Source organism: Mandrillus leucophaeus, unplaced genomic scaffold (assembly GCF_000951045.1).
Source record: "Mandrillus leucophaeus isolate KB7577 unplaced genomic scaffold, Mleu.le_1.0 Scaffold338, whole genome shotgun sequence".
NCBI lineage: Eukaryota > Metazoa > Chordata > Mammalia > Primates > Cercopithecidae > Mandrillus > Mandrillus leucophaeus.
Genome location: NW_012103565.1, coordinates 14,008 through 38,007, shown reverse-complemented (window position 1 = coordinate 38,007; position 24,000 = coordinate 14,008). Strand labels below are relative to the sequence as shown.

Below are 24,000 nucleotides of genomic sequence, written 5' to 3'. Positions count from 1 at the left end.
TTCAGAGCAGCACGAGTCAGGTTTTGCCACCAAGTGAGCTTCCCCCATCTGCTGTGCAGAAAGGATTTATAGGGGGAGAAAGACATTAAACAAGCAATGGCAGAAGTGATAAATGCCATCAAAGAAGAACGAAAAGATGCTGCCCCAGCTTACAGCAGAGGAACTGAACCTGAGGTCATGGAAGAGTAACCCAAGTGGAGACTTGGAGGATGGGTTAATGTTAACCAGGGGAAGGAGAGAGGAGGGTGTCCTGGGCCCCAGTGCAGAGATGGTGACTGCGAGGATGTGGGGGCAGCCTGACCATGGAAGGTTTTATGGATTTGCATCCTCATGCCTAGTGAAATAACAGGTTTTAAGAAAGAGAATAGCCTCAGCTGGCCTGAATTTTAAACAATCCTTTTGGCCGCAGTGAGAGAAGCAAGTGGACAGATGGAAACCGATTAGGAATCTGTTCTGAGCCTAGGCTAGGGGTAATGGAGATTTAACCCAAGTGGTGCCAGTGGAACTGAAGAGAAGTGGAGAGATTGAGACACTCAGGAGACAAAGCCATAGGACTCAGTAATGTAGCATTTATAGGAGGTAAAGAAGAGGAAGGCTCCTGGCTTCTGGTTTCAACACTAAGATGGTTGGTGAAGTCCTACACTGAGAAGCAGGGTTAGGGGGTACAATGATGAGTCTTGGTCCAGAAATGCTGCTTCTGAGGTGCCAGGGAGACATCCGAGGGATGCAGCGCCTGGATGCAGGGGACGAGCAGGGAAGAGACGTCCACCTGGAGCCATCAGCATCAAGGCTAATCACCTGGCAAGTGTGTGAAGAGTAAATGAAAGACAACCAGCACTTGACAGACAGTGGAACTGGCAGGCCAAGGAGACTGTGAAGAAGCAAGCAGGGAGCGGGGAGGTGAGCAGGGCGAGTATGGTGTCACAGAATCAAGGTCAATGAAGACGCTGGCTGAAGTGTCCCTGGATTTGGAGTCCTGTACCTCATTTGCTGGCTGCTTCCGTGAGAGTATTTCAGGGGAGGACTGGGGCATGGAAGCCAGTTTGCAATAGGTTGAAAAGTGAATGGGAGGCAAAAAAAAAAAAAAAGAACTCTCAAGCACAGACAAATTTTTCAAGCAGTTTTTGGGCTATTGAAGGAAGAAGAAAGAGGGTGATGTCTGGGGAGGACATGGGGTCGGGATGGTTTGTTTGGGGAGAAGAGAAATAAGTACATTTCAAAACTGATGAGAATGAGTCTGTAAAGGAAGGACAGTTAAGGATGGGAGAGAGAGGGGATAATGACTAACAGAAGGTTCCTGAAATGAGCAGAGGGGCTGAGATCCACAGTGGAGGGAAGGAATAACACTTCTTCCATGGTGGCAGGAAAGCAGGGGAGAGGATGGGGTGAGAGGATGGGTCTGACATCTACAGGTATACAGATCTTTTGGTGGGAGGGTGGAGTTCTCACTTAATGGCTTCCAGCTGCTCTGTATGGTAGTTGGCAAATCAACTCTGAGAGTTAATCAGTGGGCAGGGGTTAAGGTCTGAGGGGAGTGGAGGAGGTCTGAAAGGACTGTTGTGTAGAACGGGAGCAAGACCTGGTCTGGGTGACATGCTGAGCAGTACGCAGGCCCTGCCAAGGGTGAAAGCATGATCTACCCATGGTGGCATCAGGCCACCATGATGTAACCTTGTCACTCAGCCTTAGCAACTTGGGTGCAGTGGGTGGCTGGCAGATGGCTGGATACAGGCAGAGCTGGGGTGTGTCCTGGTAAGTGTATCGAAAGGAGAGGCTAAGGAGTTTAGGATATTGGCAGGAGGGTGGTTAAAGGGATGAGCCATGGAATCTACGCTGGATAGAAAAGAAGTGCAAGGAGGGAAGTGGCCAGTGGTGGAGGAGAAAGCCAAAGGAAAGGGTCTTAAGGAGACGAAGTGGGTAAATTTGCAAAAAGGAACACTGGGGGTTACAATCAGGCTCGTGCAGTCAGGGGACACTGGGCTTACCAGGGATAAAGATAAAAAGCAAACGAGACCATTTCTGCCAAATTAAACTACTTGCTAAGACCAGACTTTCCCCCAAGAAAAGGGAAAGAAATGCAAAGAGCAGCATAGGGAATTAATGGAATTGTCATAACCCCATTTCTTCATGATTAGGTAGGGCATTACACAAAGAATACAGAATCCCAATACATTTTTAGAAATCTTGCTTTGATTTCTCACTAAAATGGCCACATTCCTATAATGAATGACTTAAGAGAGAAGAGACTTAAGAGGACTTAAGAGGAAGACAGAAGTTGCTAATTTGGGATTTGGCTTTGAATTCCAATAATCTCTGCCATGAACTTACCATATGATTTAATAATGGGATTTTAAAAATGTAATGTAATGTTTATTCACCACTTCCTAAATGCCAGGCACTATCCTGAGTGTTACATGTTGATTTCGTTCAATCTCCATGACTCTGAAGTATGTACTTGTATTGCCCCTGTTTTACTGATGGGGAAACGAGACGTAAAAGACATGAAGTAGGTTTACCAGTATTCTTACTTTTTCAGCTAAGGGTGATAATGCCAGTTGGTACATTGTAAGGCATGAACCATAAAAATGATGGTACAATTCACGTAAAGTTCACCTAAATTCTAAATAATTTTGATTACATGAAGGATTTGATTTAAAATGTTAAAAAATCTCAATACAAACCTAAATTTCTCTGAATCAGCATGCACTCCTTCTCCTTTGCAGAAAAATGGCTTCTGCTTGAAATGCCAAAGTCAAAGCAGTACTTATTCTTCCCCATGTCAAACAAAGTACAGTTAAAAATTGTCCTCCTCTCCCCCAAGGGCAGGCTGTTTTCAGCCAAGTGAATGATCCTCTTCCCAGGGGATCTGGGTGCCTCCTTGAAGACAGTGACCACTCCTTGGACGAAGGTGCATGGTGGAGGCAGCACCATCACCTCTACCCCGGACTCACATGTGAGTTCTGGCACCATCAACAGTTTGTATCCAAATTTCTGGGCCAGGTCAATGGGTCCTGTGGAGGTAATGACTGAGTCTCGCCCAAGCAGCTTCAGCACCACGGTGACATAGGCTTCTGGCCCCACGGGTGCACAGCCAAACTCAACCCACTGACCTTGAGTAAGTTGTGTCCTTTTGCTGGTTCTTATTTCCAGTGGCTGTCCTGAATTTCTTCTTGCCTCAGGAAGACTGTTGGTGAAGATGACATCCACTACAATGTCGGGCTTGTCCACAGGAAATGGGCACAGTGGTTGATTGGTAAATAGGCCCACTTGGAAGGTGCCTTCTGCTGCCTTGGCACTCCTATTCAAGTCAACGTGAAAGACCGGCCATTCCACCTTCAGAAAGGCACTTTTCTCCCACCAGGGGAATGGAGTGCTGTTGTCTGTTGCTTCTGGAATCATTGTGAACCAGTAGTCACCAGCCTCCTTGAAATAGAAGCACTCAAACTTGAGTGTTCCCTGGGACTGGTTGGTCAAGAGGTACTTGGCAGTTACAGTCTGATTGGTGTTGGCCTCCAACAGCAGGACAGATACATTCCTCAGTGTCCCATTAGCACCATCAAAATACTGGAAATCCACATACACTGTGTCGTTGCTTAGTGCTACATGGCCTGGCTCTCTCAAGAGGAGATATTCAGCTTCTCCAAGAACTGAAATGAAGTGGTCAGAATTGGTTTTTAAAAGGTGCATTTGAGAAGGACTATTGGTGACATTGATGAAAACAGAATTAAAAAAAATTTTTTTTTGAGACAGGGTCTCATTCTGTCACTGAGGCTAATGTGCGGTGGCACAATCACTGCCTGCTATACTCCTAACCTCTTGGGCTCAAGCGACCTCCCACCTCGCCCTCATGAGTAGCTGGGACTACAGGCACATGCCACCACACCCAGCTAATTTTCTTTTTGTAGAGACTGGTCTCAAACTGCTGGGCTCAAGCAATCCTTCCACCTCAGACTCCCAAACTGCTAAGATTATAGACATGAGCCACTGTACCCAGCAGAAAACAGCATTTTAGACAAGAGAAGTTAGAACTGAGCCAAGGATGATGTAAAATGATACTGAGTACAGATCCTGGAACCTGGCCATTGTGCTCTTTCCATTCTGAAGTGATTCTGTTCCTTCTTCATCTTTCATAGTCATGTTAAAATAATTAGTGGTAAATACTCCGAATTCACCACATTCAACAATGTGATATATCTGCAATGAAAATCTATACAGCTTGAATAATAGTTTTTAGGATTAAAAACCCAGTAGCTCATATTGTTAATCATATTCTGACGTTTAGATATTTGGGGAAAATGGATATACAGTGAAGAGAAAGTTTGATCTAAATGACACAATACAAATTGTTCTGGACTATTTTAAATGTAAAACCCTAAATTTACTTCCAAGTTATTATTTTCTGATATTCAAGACAAGCACTGGGGAATTTTTGCCAGTAAAGGAATCAGTGTCCTCAGCTGTATGAGGCAGACATATTTAGATGGATAAGAAATGTTGACACTTTATTCTGCATGGATAACCAAAGGGATAGTGTGAACATTTATGAAATAACTAGGCTTGTCCTTGGCAATTTAATGACATTACAGCAACTGGTATTTGCCTAGATAGGACAGATGACTACTACTTCTCAAGTATCATTCTGTTAGGATCAATCATATCTTTTAAAAAGAGACCCAGCAGAGCAGCTTAAGTGAAAAGTGCAAAGAACAGACACACAAGAATCCTTGTTTCTATTTTGAATCCTATCCAAATACATATCAAAGGAGGCAGAATTTGGCAATGCAACAGTCAGCTGGCCCGTGGCTAGGGTAAGAAACAGTTCTAGATATAAGGGACTGAAGTTCCCTTTAGGTTTGAAAAACAACTTGTGTAAATATGAATTGTTTTTCTTATTATATATGCCTCATGAATATATATGTCCAAAGGGGCCCATGTGTTTTTTTGTTTGGGCTGGTAGTCTTTAAAATACCCTTATATATAAGCAATCAATGATTATTAGAATCAGCACATGAATATCCTGGCACACAGAAGAGTTTTTAATTAGCACAGCATTTCACCTAGTTCTCATTTGAGATGAGATGAAATAAAAGACATGAAACTTGGGTGACTTGAATGCTTGATTATCACTTGTTTGAAAACCATAATCGGATAAAGTTCTTTTTTTCTCCAATTAAGCAAAAACAAGTTGTGGGATATTCCCTTTTGTTTAGAGATGACTCAAAGTTGAGGAAGGTGGCTGATTCTGGTGCAGCCTGTATACTGGTTCAGACCCAACCTGGTACCTTTCTTGAACTGCTGGGTAAAGAGACCCCAGCACTTACCACAGCCCAAGGAAGTGCTTAAGACTGAGAACAAAGTCATACTAATTTGGATCTGAAGGGGGCAGGATGGTTCTGTGGTCCATTTAAGAATAAGAGGCATACACCACTTAGTTAACTAATGAAAGTCTATTGCAGGCTGGTCCGATGGTAGCAGGTTATCAGAACTTATTAACAGTAGTGTCACCAAAGTTGGTATATGACCCCCAACTACTAAATTTGACTGGCTTAAAAAAAAAAAAAAAAAAAGCAGTCTATTGTGTATGACAGGGATTGTCAATGAAGCAAATCAGATTCTGATTTGATGGGAGACAGTCAATGAAAAAGACACACATACCCCATTGGAAATGGAGAACAAAGATGCAATTGATGGGTTCCAGCAGCAGCAGATAGGAGGTATGTACTAGAGGGAGAATTTGCTACTTTAGAACTCCTGTTAGAAAACTACAATTTGGGCCGGGCGCGGTGGCTCACACCTGTAATCCCAGCACTTTGGGAGGCCGAGAGGGGTGGATCACCTGAGGTCAGGAGTTCAAGACCAGCCTGGCCAACATGGTGAAACCCTGACTCTACTAAAAATACAAAAATTAGCTGGGCATGGTGGTGGGCGCCTGTAATCTCAGCTACTCGGGAGGCTGAGGTAGGAGAATTGCTGGAACCTGGGAAGCGGAGGGTGCAGTAAGCCGAGATTGCGCCACTGCGCTCCAACGCGGGCCAACAATAGCGAGACTCCATCTCAAAAACAAACAAAAAAACACTACAATTTGGTTCTACCACATCTTGACTACTATAGTATACAGGTAATGGTATATTTTGATCAGTATTAAGTAGAGATAAGGGGGGTAAAACAGATCTATGACAATACCTACTTTTTTTATTTTATTGGTGGCTTGTGCACTCAACTTCTATGCTCTTTTTTATGCTCATTCAACTTTTATTTTCATATTCCAGTAAGAAATTTTGCTCTTAACAACACCCTTGTATAATTTGTTTAAATGGAGAATTTCAATGCTTTATTTATCATTATGAAACCAAGAACACATACTTTTTGTAGAAGGCTGTCACATGTAGAGTAATCTGTGTTTTTTTGTTTTTGTGTTTTTGTTTTTGTTTTTTTTTTTGAGACAGACTTTTGGTCTTGTTGCCCAGACTGGAGGAGTGCAGTGGCACGATCTCAGCTCACCACAACCTCCACCTCCCGGGTTCAAGCGATTCTCCTGCCTCAGCCTCCCAAGTAGCAGAGATTATAGGTGCGTGCCACCACGCCCAGCTAATTTTTGTATTTTTAGTAGAAACGGGGTTTCACCATGTTGGCCAGGATGGTCTCAATCTCTTGACCTCGTGATCTGTCCCCCCTCGGCCTCCCAAAGTGCTGGGATTACAGGCGTGAGCCACCGCATCCAGCCAGAGTAATCTGTTTTTAAAGAAGGGATACATTACTTTTCTTTTTTGTTTGATTTGTTTTGTTTTTGAGACAGAGTCTCACTCTGTCACCCAGGCTAGAGAGCAGTGGCGCGATCTCGGCTCACTTCAAGCTCCCCCTCCCAGGTTCATGCCATTCCCTGCCTCAGCCTTCCAGGTAGCTGGGACTACAGGCACCCGCCACCATGTCTGGCTAATTTTTTTTGTATTTTTAGTAGAGGCAGGGTTTCACTGTGTTAGCCAGGATGGTCTCGATCTCCTGACGTCGTGATCCACCCACCTCGGCCTCCCAAAGTATTGGGATTACAGGCATGAGCCACTGTGCCTGGCCAAATTACTTTAAAATAAATGAATCCCACATTGGCTTTCCTTAAATCCGGAGTCTTCTTGTTGTATAAATAAACTTCTTAAAAAAGAAAAGACTGAGAAAGGAGGTCTACTGAATGAAATGAACAGCAGTGCTCTGGTCCATTTAACCAACTGTGCCATTCACATTACACAAGCCAGTGTCCTCTACATCTTGGATCAAAATTTCTTCACCAAATTCAAAAACAACTTCCACTCCCATACCATCAACTGCCTAGATGTCTATGAAATATTTGGAAATCATCAAAAGAAAAGTAGTGAAGATTACATCATATTGTTGATTCTATTGGTTCAGTAGTTGTATAAAGCTCTCTGAGAAATGAACTCAATTTTTAGTTGAAACGAATGAAGAGAACAGACTTTAAGTACCTACTATCTGCTCATTCAGGGTGTTTCGCATTCTTGATATTATAACAACCCTGTGAAGTCAATATTATTGCTGAGATTGAAAGAGATGAAGAAACTTTTCTAAGGGCACGCAACTTTCAAGGATTGAAATTCAGATTGGTTCCAAATACATGTTAGCACCAAAACTCTGTCAAGTGAAATCTTACGTAGAACCCTAATATACACAACATCACTGCATGTGTGTATGAAGTGATTTATCACACTGAATTACAGGGAAATCAAAAAGAACTCAAGGTAACATGCTTGCCTCCAGTTTTTTAAAATTTGAGAGAGTTGGTTTTTTAATTATTTTTTTAAAGACTTAAAAATATAAAGTGAAATATGAATCAATCATGCAGAATCACTGAAGCATGAGAGAACCCAGGGTTGCAAGGGTCACGGTTTAGAAAGCACTGCACTATAGACCCTACCCTGCCTCCTTCATGAAGAGTCATCAACATCAATGCATTTACAAATGTCATATTTATGTTTTATTCCTACCAATAGCATTAAGTATACTCACAATACTCACCATAGTCACAGAGCACCACCAACAATAGATTTGAAAAGTCTTTCAACATTGGTTTCATTCTGATCGGCAAAATCCCAGGTCTTTAGTCTCCTCATGTCCTTTCTCACGTACAGATTGTGATTTTTTTCCTCAAAAACACCTGAAATTAGAACCTCAAAAAATGATGGCTCCATTCAATGTGATTGATAAAATAGTAATCATGAAATGACAAAACCATTCTAAAACTCAAACTTCCTAAGTGATATTGAAAGGAAACTAGAGAGGACATTAATTTTCCCTGGGGCAATGACTTATAATTATACAAGCCCCTTTCATTCCACTATAACTCACAGGTCAAGAATATGCAGGTATGCCCAGCACCCACTAAGATTATCTTTGCACAACACCAAAGTCTCTTCTCTTTATAGCACATCCTTAGGTGGAGAGTTTATTGTTATTTGCTTAATTTTATCAAAGTTAATAACCAATTTGGATACATTTTCACATTATTTATCTGCTTGGCATTTCACACTGATAAATTTACTAAATTTCTGCTAAACTTTAATTTAGCATTGTGCTATATATACTCAAATGCTCCCTGCCTGGCATCCACAAATGGGCTAACACTTCCTTGCACAATTGGTGTGTTACCAGGATTGCTTCATTTATCGATTCCTAGGAGCTACATCCAAGCGATCAAAGCTTTTTTAAAAAAAGATACTCCAGAATACTACAATTAAATGTGAACTCCATGTGGCCCTGACTTCCCTTGTTTAGGGCAGCCTAAGGAGAAAACAGATAAATAACAATCATCTTCATCAGTCCTGAAATACTTGTTGCTGCTGGTATGCATCATGAGATTGGTGGTTCACACAGCAATCTTCCCAGTCTACCTAAGAGGGCAGGGAAGACCTTGCTGGCCTGTAGTTCACAGCTATTTGTTGGAAGAGGCACTTATTTTATTTAATTAATTAATTTATTTAGAGATGGAGTCTCGCTCTGTCACCCAGGCTGGAGTGCAGTGGCAAGATCTCGGCTCACTGCAAGCTCCACTTCCCGGGTTCACGCCATCCTCCTGCCTCAGCCTCCCAGGCAGCTGGGACTACAGGCGCCCACACCACGCCCACCTAATTTTTTGTATTTTTAGTAGAGACGGTGTTTCATCGTGTTAGCCAGGATGGTCTCGATTTCCTGACTTCGTGATCCGCCCGCCTCAGCCTCCCAAAGTGCTGGGATTACAGGCGTGAGCCACCGCGCCCGGCTGGAAAAGGCACTTATTTTATATAGACTATTCAACTATAGAATAAGATACTGGGCATTTAAGATAGTTCTTTCATACTAGAGTCTAACAAACTATGTATTAATATTAAATACAACCAAATATATATTTTCTTAATGTTGATGGTCCCCCCCATTATTCACAGTTAATCTTTTTTTTTTAGACAGAGTCTTGCTCTGTCACCCAGCCTGGAGTACAGTGGCATGATCTTAGCTCACTGCAACCTCTGCCTCCCAGGTTCAAGTGATTGTCCCACCTCAGCCTCCTGAGAAGCTGGGATTATAGGTGTGCACCACACTCTTGGCTAATTTTTGTATTTTTAGTAGAAACAGGGTTTCACCATGTTGGCCAGGCTGGTCTCAAATATCTGACCTCGTGATCTGCCCACCATGGCCTCCCAAAGTGCTAGGATTACAGGCGTGAGCCACCACACCCAGCCCACAGTTAATCCTTTTAAGAAGCAAGTATATTATATTCCAAATACATGTTACATCTCTTCAGATGAGAGCACAAATTAGTGGAATTAAGAAGACTGATTGAAATAAGCCAAAATTCAATGGAAGGGAAACTGGTGTGTCCTATTAGCTGTCTTCCATTAACAGTGGGCTGAACAAAGGAAATACTGTACTTCCTGAAAGGGAAGCAGAGATTTGAAGTGTAACTACGCAGACGATTAGGGCTCCCTCCTCTTCCCCGCCATCCCTACCCCCCAAAACAAAAAGAAAAGGGAAGAAGAAGAAAATTGTTTTGGGTGGAATTAGCCACAGATTTGACCCAATTCTTTCCTTGAACATGGACTGGGAAACCTGGCCAAAGTCAGCCAGTAAGATCCTTGCAGAAAGCATCATATCACTTGGGCAAGTGTGAGCACTTAAAGACAATTACAATGCTTCTTTTAAGCCACTGAGACCTGGTAACCAAACCAAGGAGAAGCAAGCTCCCAAAAGTTGAACTGGCTTCTCTCAGATTTGTTTGCTTCCACCACAATAACCTTTTTATTTTTGAAGCCCCAAATCATAACTGATTTTGTGATAACACATTTTCTTTCTTATGAAAATGATCCCTAAAACATAGAATGGTGAGATAATCTATATTTAGAGCTGAATGGAAAAAGACTTACAAAACAGACCAGCCTACTTGTCAATCATAATATGGAATATGATCATAACATTAGTCATAATATGTCTCTTTAATTTCTTTCTACCTTGCTTGCTTATTTTCTTTCAACATGTTGTTCCAGATACCCGACTGACTTCTTACAATGTTTGGCTTCAGAATTGTTCTAGGAAATTAAGAACTTAGGTATATTTTATACACATTTGAAAATACTTCTACATAGCATTCTTGTATGTAAACTTTATAGACAAATTCTAAATGCATCAGCTGAGAAGGTGGGGAAAAGTTGTGAATATTCTCAACGGCTAACAGCATCACCCAATCTCAGACCCCATGTTTTTGCTGAAACCAGCTAGGACAAATGCTTCTAAATCTCCCTTCATAGCTGCAGAAAAAGAAAAGGAATCACACTAATGTCCATGGGACCAATGATTCGTGAAAAAATAAAAGGGAAAACGAAGAAAAGTTATTTTGTCCCTTCTGACCAACATGCACATGTTCCTGTGTATATATAGGAATAGTATTTATTGGGAGGAAATCTGTAGTTCCAAAGCAGCTCGTGTAAACAGGCTTCATTTATATGTTCATTCGAGTCTGCTCTGCCCTGGTCCCACGGGTTGGGTGCAGCGTTCCTGGGACGCCGTGGCTCGCCCCATCTACTCAGCTTCCCAAATGCCCGCAAGCCCAGTTCACGCTTGGAAATCTACCCCTCGTGTCGTCAGCTGAAAGCCCTCCTTAATGATGACCGTCTTTAATTTAATTTAATCCTTGTATCTTATACTTTTTGTATCTCAGAAGGGATTTCTTTTTGGAAAGAAACAGTAGCTCAAGACGCGATTTTTCAAGGTTCTGTGGCCAGTCTCAGTCACCCGGCAACGTCTGAGCCAGGGCAGAGCCAGGTTCAGTTAAATTCGGGACTCCGAGGTGTGGAGACCAATACTCCTTAAAAGTGTCCCCTGGGGCAGAGGCGGGGGTGTGGAGGGGCCGCCAGCGTCCACCTGCGCCTTCAGGCTGCTGGGAGGTGGCAGGGTCCGGGGGCATTTCCCGACCCCAGCGGAGCCTCCGAGGGTCTCGCGGCACAGGAGCGCCCGCTGGGGCGCGGACGCCGGGATGCGGAGGGCGCTTCTTACCTTTCCAGACCGATGGGCAGCGACCCCAGGCCGGCCGGGCGAGTGGCGAGGCGGACGGGAGGCCTCAGGGGCCGCGAGGCAGCGCGCCGAGCATCCCGCGTCCCGGACTGCGCGCCCTGACCCCGCGGCGTTCGGCTCCTACAGCCCCGCCCTGGGCCGCCCCCGACGGCGTGGGAAGGGCGGGCACCGGGAGGGCGGGGGACACCCGGGACCGGGCGTGGTCGGCTCCCGCCCCTTCTGGGCAGCGCATCCTTTCCTGCCCGCCCCCAGCTCGCCAGCTGCTGGACAGGAAACAGGCAGGAAACGCGCGGCCAGCCAAGGTCCTGCGGCAGGGGGTGCGGCCCCGGCAGACGCAGGTCCCCTCAACACACACCCGCGTCCACAGCACACAGCCGGATCAGGGGTTTAACTAAGGACGAGCCAGCAATCTCCTGACACTTCACATTCAATCACTTCTACCCTAGTGTCATTTTCTTCAGGGAGACCACAAAAATTAAGTCCTTGAAGTGGCACAGCATGTGGGCTGTAAACTTGCTTTCCCAAATGTCATTGAAGAGTTTCAAAAGAACATAGTTCAGGTAAAGTGCATCTCCATTTTCTTTCCCTGGGGTCAGAATTGGTTATTAAAAATAATTAAACATTTTTAAAACCCTACTCTGCAAGTGTTAAAAGTTCTTTTTATGGGAATGTGAATTAGTTCAGCCACTGTGGAAAGCAGTTTGGAGATTTCTGAACTAAAAACAGAACTATCACTTGACCCAGCAATCCCATTACTGGGTGTATCCCCAAAGGAAAATAAATCATTCTGCCAAAAAGACACCTGCACTCCTATGTTTATCACAGTACTATTCACAATAGCAAAGACATGGAATCAACCTAGGTGCCCATCAACAGTGGACTGAGTAAAGAAAATGTGGTATATACACACCACGTAATACTAAGCAGCCATAAAAAAAGAACAAAATCACGTCATTTTTAGCAACATGGATGCAGTTGGAGGACAGTATCCTAAGTGGAACAGAAAGCCAAAAACCGTATGTTCTCACTTATAAGTGGGAGCTTAAACAATGGGTACTCATAGACATAAAGATGGCAACAACAGACACTGGAGACTCCAAGTCAAGGGAGGGAGGGAAAGGGGCAAGCGCTGAAAAACATCCTATTGGGTACTACGTTCATTATCTAGGTGACAGGATCAATAGAAGCCCAAACCTCAGCAACATGCAATTATCCTTGTAACAAACCTGCATATGCACCTCCAAATCTAAAACTAAAATTTAATAAAAAGTTTTAAGTTTTTTGGAAAATATGAGAGGATAGATTCCACCTTAACAGCTGTGCTTGTTAAATTGAGTGAATGAGCAGTATGGCTTACGACTTGCTTTTCTTTTATGCAGAATATACCATTTGACAGCAAAACTAATATCCAGTAATGGAAATCAAAGCACAGTGGTGGCCTCTGGAGAGCGGATGACTGGAAAGAGGCACGAGGGAACTTTTAGGGGGCGACAGATATGTTCTATTGTTTGGAGTGTGAGTTACATGGATTTGCTAAGCATTTGTTAAAACTCGTTTGACTGAAGATCTGTGCAATGCAGTTTGTAAACTTTACCTCATTTAAAAAATATTTTAAAGTATGTGATTTGCAGATCTTTGAGTCTATCACTTCATTTTTTTAAAAGGTAGCACAAGTATTTACCTATGTTACCAGAGGTATAAAATTTTCTAAGAACTTGTCTTGTCAGCCAGGTGCAGTGGCTCATGCCTGTAATCTCAACAATTTGGGAAGCCAAGGCAGGAGGATTGCATGAGTCCAGTAGTTTTAGACCAGCCTGGGCAAAATGGCGAGGCTCCATCGCCACAATAAATAAGAAATTATTTGGGAGGCCAAGATGGGTGGATTGCTTGAGCTCAAGAGTTCAAGACCAGCCTGGGCATCATGGCAAAACCCCGTCTCTACCAAAAATAGAATATACTAGCTGGCTGTGATGGCATATGCCTGTGGTCCCAACTACTTGGGAGGCTTAGGCAGTAGGATCACTTGAACCCAGGTGGAGGCTTCAGTGAGCCAAGATGATGCCACTGCACAGGCTGGGTGAGACCCCATCTCAAAAAATAAAATAAGAAATTAGCCAGGTGTGGTGGCATGTACCTGTTGTCCCAGCTACTCTGGAGGCTGAGGTAGGAGAATTACTTGAGCCTGAGGTTGGGGCTACAGAGAACAGTGATAACACCACTGTACTACAGCCTATGTGACAGAGTGAGACCAACCAATCTTGTCAAATAGTTACTTCTAGCAATACTAATTAAATCCATCCAAAGTTTCAAAGAAGACTTTAAGGTGATCATCCAGTTTCACTGCCAGTAGAATTATCTAGTCTAATTTCCATTCACCAATTTACACTAGGATTATTTTTCAAATACATACCACCCAGCCCCTGGCATTTCAGTTTTAAAAGCAAAAGCTCAGTGGAAAGAGCAGGCATTGGAGTTATAAAAGTACAAAAATTAGCTGGTGTGGTGGTGTGCACCTGTAGTTCCAACCATCAGGAAGCTGAGGTGAGAGGATTGTTTGAGCCCAGAAGGCAGAGGTTGCAGTGAGCCGAGATTGTGCCACTGTGCTCCAGCCTGGGCAATAGAACCAGACCGTCTCAAAAAAAAAAAAAAAAAAAAAAAAAAAAAAAAAAATTATATGGGGGTATAAAGAACCCAGAACAGGATAAAACAATCTTGAAAATGAAGAGCATATTTGGAGGACTCACATTTTCCAATTTCAGAATTTACTACAGGCTGGGTATGCTGGTTCATGCCTGTAATCCCAGCACTTCGGGAGGCCAAGGCAGGCAGATCACTTGAGGTCAGGAGTTTGAGACCAGCCTGAGCAGCAGCGAAAACCCATCTCTACTAAAAAAAAAAAAAAAAAAAAAAAAAAACCAACTAGCTGGGGATGTTGGCACACACCTGTAATCCCAGCTACTCAGGAGGCTGAGGCAGAAGAATTGCTTGAACCCGGGAGGTGGAGGTTGCAGTGAGCCGAGAATGTGCCACTGCACTCCAGCCTGCGTGACAGAGTGAGAGATGGTCTCAAAAAAAAAGAAAAAAAAAAAAAAGAACTTACTACAAAGCAGTAGTAATCAAGACAGTGTGATATGAGCAAAAAGATAGATATATAGCTAGAATTGCAAGTTCAGAAACTCATCTGTGGTCAATTGAGTTTTTAAAAAAACAAAAAACCCCATACGCAAGCATATGCTCAATTGTTTTTTGACAAGGGTGCCAAGACCATTTAATGGTCAATTAATGGTGCTGGCATAACCAAATAGCCACATGCAAAAGAATGAAGTTGGACCTCCTACTTACACTGTATACAAGTAAAAAGATACACTTTTACATAAAGCCTAGATTAAATTCCAGCCCTGACACTGCAAACCTGGGTAGATTTCTTAATCGCTCCTTCCCTTCACTGTAGAAGGCATATAATAGTTATTGTGAAATATTATAGTGATTAAGTGAAACATATCGGAGGCAACTTTCTCTGCATTAATCTTTCAGGCACATACTTTTTCCCCAAAAACCTACTCTTTAAGGGTGGAAATCCAGGTACAAGTGATATGCTTGGTCATATTTTAAATAACAGCTTTATTGAACTGACTGGTCAATTTTGTCTCCATTAGAATTCTTGCCAAACTGTACTGCTGTCTTTATTGGACAGTTAAGATATAGTTTAACATTTTCTAAAAGAAGGCAATATAAAAATGAAAGGAAAAAAGCTTTCAAATGAACAGTGGTATGGTCAGTATTGAACTATAACTGATCTGGCTCTCAAAATACCTTCAATTCTCTTTCTGGGTTAGCGACTGATCTAGTAATCTTGTGCAAATTGTATAAAATTTATACACTATCTCAATAACTCCGTTTATACAAATGGAGAGAGCCTTTTTTCTCTGGGTAATGCTCTGAGATGAAAGCTATAACTGACTCATGATTTCGTATCAGGACACAAGGAAGAAGACGAATGGCCCAATTTCCACACTGTAATAACAAGAACTTACCTGTGTGTATAACAACTACTCTAGAGTGCTTTCCACATCATGCACATGGCCCATGCCATATTTGAGTAAGACAGAGCAGATCTCACTCAGACAGGCTAAGCCTTGACAAGTCTGGTTGAGAAACCTCTCGGGAAGAGGGTAAAAGACAGAGTTGGTTTGCTAGGCAACTCATGCATGACTCAGTACTATAATTCAAAGATCACCCAATTCAGTTAATACTTTACTAGGAATCTACCATGTACAGTCACTGACCTAGGTCAGTGAGAATTCAAAAAAAATGTTACATGACAGTCTTTGAACGTAAACCTAGTTTCTCTGTTTTCTTATGGTATCAAGACAACATTTAAGAGAACAAGACAAAATATAGTTAAGCATATGGAAAAGACAATAGCTCTTATACAGTTTAGAAATAATAGAGCTGTCTATTGGAAACATTTCTGGAGCAGGCAGGATCGAGCAAAGTAAAATTTAGATTGGTGGGGGTGGGCATGGGAGAGGGGAGGTGAGTGGGAAGAAGTAAAGAAGGGAGGTTTGGACAGACAAGGGAAACATCCAGGAGCAGGAAGGGGCACACCTCTGCTGTTCCCTTTTCCCAACACCTTCCACTTACTGACAATCTCTTGGTCTTTGTGAGCCTAGTTTACCAGGTTCTTCCTTTCCCACAAAGTCTTACAAAGCCCTCCACCAGGACTAAGGGCTCCTTCTTCTGTCTTCCCCAGCATGGTACATATGCCCCTTACATGGTACTTACTTCATTCTATCTTCAGTGAAAGTCACTTACGTGTCTGTTTCCCCAACTAGGTCTCCCTTTTCTTAAGGACAGAGCTGTATCTTATTCATCTTTGTATCCCCTCCCACTACCAGTGCCCAAAAAAATTGCTCACAAAAAATTGCTATATGTTCAAAAAAATCTATTTTTCATTGAATTGAATGGGAGCTAAAGTAGGATAAAGTGGAGCCAAATTATAAATAGGAATATAGGTCGGTGTTCATTCATTCAGTAAATATTTATTGAATGCTTATTGTGTCCAGGCCCTGTTCTCGGCTCTTAAGATGCATCCATGAACAAACCAGACAAAAACCTCTGCCCTTGTGCAGCTTATACTCTAGATTGTAAGGGATGGGATTAGCAATAAATTTACATAAATTCAACCATACCTACTGGAAAAAGACACATGCATGTAAATTATTAATGCTATAAGAATCTACTCTTGATATGCAGTTTGTATTTTTGTACTTAATATAAGCATAATATATTCATACCTATGTATCACTCCACAGGAATTTAAACTTTAAGACTACAAAGAGAACTTCATTGGTAATTTAGGAGATTTTCAAGGACCATTCTGAGCATGCTCAATTTTGTCCTTAGGCACGGTCTTTAAAACCTAACCACCTTCCAAGTTGTGACTCCACTGTACCAAAATGAAGACTCTGAGACTTTTGGGCAAAAGAACCATTTTAAGTATTTGAGCATGAGAATGATGACAAGATGAATCCACATTCTCTCAGATTAATCTGGTAACAAGGAACAAGAAAGAGTACATTCATCTGAATATACATAGTCAGGCAACAGTGGAATTCACATCAAGAATTTTTTAAAAAACCAAACCAGTTCATGACATGTCCCATTCTTTTTAGACAACGAAAACAGTAACAGCTCAATGTCATAAATATTTATAAGCAACTGTTAATTATAAAATCCAAAGGAAAAATTCTTAACATAACTGGCTTTAGTATGATTAAAGGCTTATCATTTGCATATATTTTTCAGAGTATTTAAAAAGAATGCCAAGAAAAACCGTTTTTAAATTTTGTAATAATTTTACTCTATATACATTAATACCAATCATTTAACCTTGAAAACACAATCTTCACTAACACAATGTAAAAAATTTTTTTGACAGTAAATGACTGGAAATATTGCATTACCATAAAGCTACAAAGAGGTTCATGCTCCTAAGAGCAAAGTTAGGAAAACAAAAAAATAATAATTATGCCAGTGATAAGCACCAAGACAGAACTTTTTTGCACTTAGGGCCTGATTGGTTGTATTTAAACATAACTTCTACATTAGAGGACCAAAATCACACCTTATAATAATGGCCCGAAAAAAAAGATAAAAATACACAAATACATACAAAGGTCTCGAAACAGTGACGAATGCCCACTTTAAAAATAATAAAATCAATCATACTCATTTTTAAATTAATGTGGCATTTGCAAAATATATTTATATGTCACTTTTCTTCCTTCTTAAGTCATTTTATACAATTTGGATTGCTCCATTTCTTTTCATCAGTTGTCACACTAAAGTAAATAAATATGTTAAATTATGTAGGTTTGCAGTAATGAATCCAAACCATTAGCGCTAGATCGAGTAGCTCCAGCAATCCTCCTTGCAACTCACTCCAACTGGTGAAACAGATTATTTATCTTTATAATTTTAAAAGCCTTAGCCAGGTGAGAGAGAGAGAGAGTGTGTGTGTTTGTGTGTACAAGTTTGCCAGAGCAGTGTGAGACAGTAAGTACCACCCAGAAAGAGGTGAGACATATAAACAAGCTTACGCAATGGTCCAACTAACCCCTAAAAGACTTGGGCAGTGAGACACTGAGTTACCCTCAAAATAAACCTGAGGCTGAACAATGGGGGAACCAGAGGATCCGACACCACAATGAAGAGTCAGTGACAGGTTTGGAAAACAAAAACTAAAGTGGGATGTCTCAGGCACAGTCTTCCTGTGACACTGGAGGACACGAAACAGCAATAGCCACTTTTCAGACAGGGATAAGGGATTGGGATCCCCTGGGTCTGCAGCGGAGGGTCCCTGGCACTTCCCAGAGGGCACTGCAGCAGCCTCTGGCAGTGGCCCTCCACCTTACCCACTGACAATGTCTTAGGGGTTCCAGAGTGTGAACCTGGGTATCCCTCTTCCTGGTTCCAAGGGTGCTCCCAATACAATACTTTCCCTCCTGCAGGCTTGGCCAAAACCATCACCACCCTTTCACTTCCAACTCAGTTTCAGAAAGGGCGTCTCCTGTCCTGTGGGGTCCCTGAGTTTGAGATAATGCCAACATACTGGAGGCTGTAGAGCAGTAACATGTGAAGTCAGGCAGTCACTTTAAAACTTACGCAATCTACATGCAGTATTAGCCAGTTGTTGTTATCTCAGTAACACTTCTTACCGAAGTAGTTTTTCCTCACAATTTATAGTCTAAAGAACAAAGAAAAAATATGGCTGGAATATGATAGACTTTTTATAGTTCAGTGTGGAAACTCCTTATGGAAAAGAAAAGGAGACATTACTTTTCCACTTTCGATCTCCTGTCTGTGGCTTTGAGGTAGAAGAACACTAAGGTTCCTGTGAAGCCATTTAAAGGCTCCCTCTGCCTTTCCACCAGCACAACAATCCCAGGGAATTCCTGAGCTGTCTACCTCCTAAATTTGTAATCATAACTCTGGGCATGTCTATACAGCTCTCTAGTTCAGTTTCAAAATCCACAGCATTTGGAAACAAAATGACACAGTTGCATTCTTTAAATGCCAGTCATGAAATCATCACTTAAAAAAACAAAGAGAAACTAGATAGAATATATATAAATATATGTGTCAAATAAAATTATTTCATTTTTAAAGGTATTTTATTTGGTATGTTGAAGACATGCCTATGACTGCTTCTAAAAGCCCCTGGGAGGAGCCTCATATAGCAAGCTGCAGTATATTTTGTCCCAACATTGTCATGTGTAGTCAGTGAATCTCAGTCACATCAAAATAATCTAACCTGTCTGAACATGCAACTTCTCTTTTTATTCTCTGCAAAACTAAATTCCCTTCTTTATAAAATGATTAGATTTGAGGATCAAGTTAAAATCCACTATATTTCAAGTTAAACTCTGAGGGTTCTGCACAACTACAGCATGATTTTAAATTCATATTGGCATTCACTTTTCTGAATTTTCCTATGCATATCCTAAATAAATTTCCTGGACCATATTTAGTGAGAAATTAAAAGAGATTTACATTGCACTGTGAAGTTCTAATAAATTCTCAGTTGATCGGGTTTATCTCTTAGCTCAATGTCATACAACCTCTACATGACGCAAGCATATGGACAAAAAGGATTTTAAATACAAAACCCTTAGCTCTGTGTCATAAATAAATTTGGGTAAAAACGCAGGCCTTCCACTGAGTCATCACGGCAAAGATGGCCCATCTTCTCTGCAAGCAGCAACCTAAAAAAAAAGAAAACAAAAAAACCCACACAATTATCTGTCCATGCAGAAACACAAACATACATGGTAATGAAAGGTAAGAACCTTACTTACCTTTCTTTGGCTAGGAGGACAGACATTCCCACAAGCTTAGCAAACTCTTCCGATGTTAGGGATCCCTTTTCTGAAACCTAAGAGAAACACACAGCAGAAAAAAAATGTAATTAATTTAGGACACTAATTTAAACACACTCTGGGTTCTAATGGTAGGCAGAATGTATATGCAAGAAATAATTTACTGAATGTCCTACTAAAATTCAAAGAACATTCACACTATAAGTAAATCTTAACTAATGCTTAATCCTACAAAAGTTGAAGGACCCAGAAGGGACATACTGGAGGCTCAAATATCAAGATCAAGCTCTCCATAATGTAACAAAGTCATTGTACTAAAGCCTAAAAAGAATTATGATACTCTGAAAAAGAATATGTAACAAATTCTGAGTACATATTAATGCTCCAGCGAAGGGACTTTACACATAGGTTTAGTTTAAAATATGTGGTAGAAATACCTGTAGTCTTGGGGTTTTCATCTAGTTGAAAATGAGAAGGATAATAAATAGAAGTTATTCAAATTATATAGGCTCACCATAGAAGCTATGAAGACAGTACTATTTCAAGTATCCTAATGAGTAATATTGGCAATTTGGCCAGTAAAATCCATCTAAACTATAGTCGCTTTTTATATTTTTGAAGCAATTATTTTCATAAAACTTGTGGTGTTTTATCAAGCTGCTTATGTAGGTGTTACTGGAAGAAAAAGTTTGTGTTGTAACATCTGATAAAATTAAAAACCTGTTCTCAACACTGAGTTTTAATAGAAAAGAAAGCACCTCACTAAATTCTAATTCTCCTTACATGTAAGATGTTAAGAGTGTCAAGAAGTTTCAAAAAGCTCTTAACGTATGACTTTGGTTAATACTGATTCATTGTTAGTGATAAACCGTTTTTATTTGGGTGTGTGAATGTTACTTTTCGGTAAAGTTAAATTCAAAAGGAAATCCTGTTTTTTGAGTTGCTAAGCCTTCGGGTCTTCGTAGCAAGCTCTAAAGACTGGAGAAAATCGGCTTCACATACTGTCTCCAGGGCCGAGGCCACCATTTCCTCTTCCTTGTGAGATTGAAGCTCAATTACCATGACGCCACTGTCAAACACACGGAGCCTGAAAACCACAGGTGCGAGAACAAAGCCAGGAATTATCTAGGATATCCAACTGCTGAAAAGCAGCACATCTTTTATACCTTCTTTTATGCCCAGGTCTGAGGGCAGTATTAAACAAAACAACATTTAAAACATATTGAACACAAGGGACAATGGCATACCTAAACAGCTCATGAATACACAGATAATAAAATTATGAACTAGAGTCTACATGCTAAAGAAAATGCCTAGCTTTTTTTTAGATGGAGTTTCGCTCTTGTTGCCCAGGCTGGAGTGCAAATGGCATGATCTTGGCTCACCGCAACCTCTGCCTCCCGGGTTCAAGCGATTCTCCTGCCTCAGCCTCCCAAGTAGCTGGGATTACAGACATGCGCCACCATGCCCGGCTAATTTTGTATTTTTAGGAAAAATGGGATTTCTCCATGTTGGTCAGGTTGGTCTCGAACTCCTGACCTCAGGTGATCTGCCCGCCTCGGCCTCCCAAAGTGCTGGGATTACAGGTGTGAGCCACCACACCCGGCCACCTGGGTACTTTTTTAAACCTAAGGAAAAGAATATTCACACCTGAACATCTCCAGAGACTAACACAAAATGTCTAAGGGAAGAGGGGCTAGTTATTCTGACCTCATGGGAAGAACCTACATTCTTATCTCATTCCCCCAAATCCAAAAGAGTCTGACTCCTAGCCCTGTTAGGACATGCCCAGCCCTAATAAAGAGGAAATAATATAATTTCAAGAAAGCAATAATCTGGCTTGACACTAGGGACGGCAAACTTCGCTGGGCCTTCCCATCTACCCCATGCAGAATCATGGCTGCAGGCGGCAAACTTCCTGCAGAGGTTCCTTTACCTGAGAGGTAATTTCAGTGCTTCCAGCATCTTGCACGCATTCACTAAATCTTCTGGTGAGAGCAACTAATAGGGAAAAAAAAATCCAGTAATGCTATACAATGGTAATGATCACTAAAACAGAAGAGTAAATTTTAAAATTACCATTTATCAAAAATTTTAGGTGATTTAATCACTACAAAGCAAAAAAGACTGACAAAGGAACCAAAGACTTCTATTCATTAAACCTGTGCTACCCAATAAAATATGCATGCCACATATGTCACTGTAAATTTTATAGCAGCCACATTAAAAAAATAAAAAGAGGCCAGGTGAGAAACAACAAGGCTCACACCTGTAATCCCAGCACTTTGGGAGGCTGAGGCAGGTGGATCACAAGGTCAGGAATTCGAGACCGGCCTGGCCAACATGGTGAAACCCTGTCTCTACTAAAAATACAAAAATTAGCCAGGCACGGTGGTGGGTGCCTGTAATCCCAGCTACTTGAGAGGCTAAGGCAGGTGAATTGCTTGAAACCAGGAGGTGGAGTTTGCAGTGAGCCGAGATCGCACCATGCATTCTAACCTGGGCGACAGAGCAAGACTCCATCTCAAAAAAAAAAAAAGAGTAAAAAGAAACACATGAAATTAATTTTAATGCATATATTTTATGTAGTCCAATAGATTGAACATAGAACCAATTCAACATATAATCAATACAAAAAATTATTAATGAGATATTTAACATTTCCTTATTTTGTACGAAGCCTTCTAAATCTGGTGCATTTTTACACTTGCAGCATTATCTTGATTTGGATTAACTACATTTCAAGTCCCCAGTCAGCACATGATGTGGCTATCCTTTTGGACAGTGCAGCCTTAACAAATCAGCATAGTGTGGTGATGACAAGCACAGCTTTCAGTCCCACAGGATGGCCCCAGAGCCAGTCCAGCCTAGAACCAAATACCTGTCAAACCACTGTCTCTGCCTGTGGCCTTGCTCAAGTTATTTCATCTTTCTAAGTTTCAATTTCCTATTCTCCAAATTATCCCCTACGGTAAAAGTAGCCACATCACTTGAGTTATTGGGAGGATAAATGAGGTAACACGTGCAGAGCGTCCAGTGGATGGTAAGTACTCACTAATGGTAGCTATGATCAGTATTCAGATAAAAACACAGAGCAGGGGCTTAACTCATGGGACTGGGTGAGCCATTGGCATGGAGGTGACTGTTGGGGCACAAAGAATACCTAGACAGAACCTTGGAGGCCAAGGACATCTGGATGTGAAGGAGCAAGGACAGCTGAAGAATAGCCACTGCTGATACCCAGCCAAAGGGGCAGGGCAGCTTTCCCTCTGCATTATCTACAAGGCAACTTGTTCCAACTGAGTTGATTCAAAAGAGTTAACTATTGCAGAGGAAGGGCTTCCTGAACAACTTTATTTATCACAATACAAACAGAAAATATTAGAGCTGAACAGTTTCATTCAGTCCAAACCCTTATATTAAAGGTAAGAAAACTGGCTCCCTAAATGCCGGCAAGGATGTGGAGAAAGGGGAACTCTTACAGATTGTTGGTGGGAAGGTAAATTAGTACAGTCACTATGAAAAACACTATGGCGATTTCTCAAAAAACTGGAAATAGAACTATCACATGATCCAGCAATCCCACTGCTGGGTATATATCCAAAAGAAAGGAAAGGAGTATATCAAAGAGAAATCTGTACTCCTATGTTTATCGCAGCACTCTTCACAACAGTCAACATCATTTGCAACAACATAGATGGAACTGGAAGACATTGTTTAGTGAAGTAAGTTAGCACAGAAAGACAAATATCACATGTTCTCACTCATATGTGGGAGTTAAAAAAACTGATTTCATGCAGATAGAGAGTAGGAAAATGGCCATTAGAGGGTGGGAAGAGTAGTGGGGAAGGAGGGATAAAGAAGGTTGGTTTAATGGGTACAAAAATACAATTAGAAGGAATAAGAGGCCAGACACAGTGGCCCACGCCTGTAATCCCAGCACTTTGGGAGGCCAAGGCGGGTAGATCACCTGGGGTCAGGAGTTTGAGACCAGCCTGGACACATGGAGAAACCCCGTCTCTACTAAAAATACAAAAATTAGCCAGGCGTGGTGGCGGTCACCTGTAATTCC

At 41.6% G+C, this 24,000-nt stretch overlaps 2 protein-coding genes across 4 annotated transcripts in view; both read right to left on the bottom strand.

The window, feature by feature from the left end:
- Positions 1–21,914, bottom strand: part of THSD1 (thrombospondin, type I, domain containing 1) — a 55,939-nt gene extending 34,025 nt beyond the window's left edge. For 2 of the 3 annotated variants that reach the window (XM_011988736.1, XM_011988738.1), the window contains exons 1-3: positions 11,530–11,994; positions 8,026–8,164; positions 2,682–3,647 (exon numbers count right to left, since the gene is read on the bottom strand). In XM_011988736.1, coding sequence (XP_011844126.1) covers positions 2,682–3,647; positions 8,026–8,083 — 1,024 coding nt within the window. In that variant the 5' untranslated portion in view covers positions 8,084–8,164; positions 11,530–11,994. Of the gene's footprint in view, positions 1–2,681; positions 3,648–8,025; positions 8,165–11,529; positions 11,995–19,907; positions 19,985–20,930; positions 21,016–21,864 lie in introns of those variants that run through there. The other variant, XM_011988737.1, reaches the window with a different exon arrangement.
- The window catches only part of VPS36 (vacuolar protein sorting 36 homolog (S. cerevisiae)), a 21,511-nt gene continuing 13,986 nt past the window's right edge, over positions 16,476–24,000 (bottom strand). Inside the window, exons 5-8 of the mRNA XM_011988790.1 lie at positions 21,865–21,929; positions 20,931–21,015; positions 19,908–19,984; positions 16,476–19,814 (exon numbers count right to left, since the gene is read on the bottom strand). Coding sequence (XP_011844180.1) covers positions 19,721–19,814; positions 19,908–19,984; positions 20,931–21,015; positions 21,865–21,929 — 321 coding nt within the window. The 3' untranslated portion in view covers positions 16,476–19,720. The remainder of the gene's footprint in view (positions 19,815–19,907; positions 19,985–20,930; positions 21,016–21,864; positions 21,930–24,000) is intronic.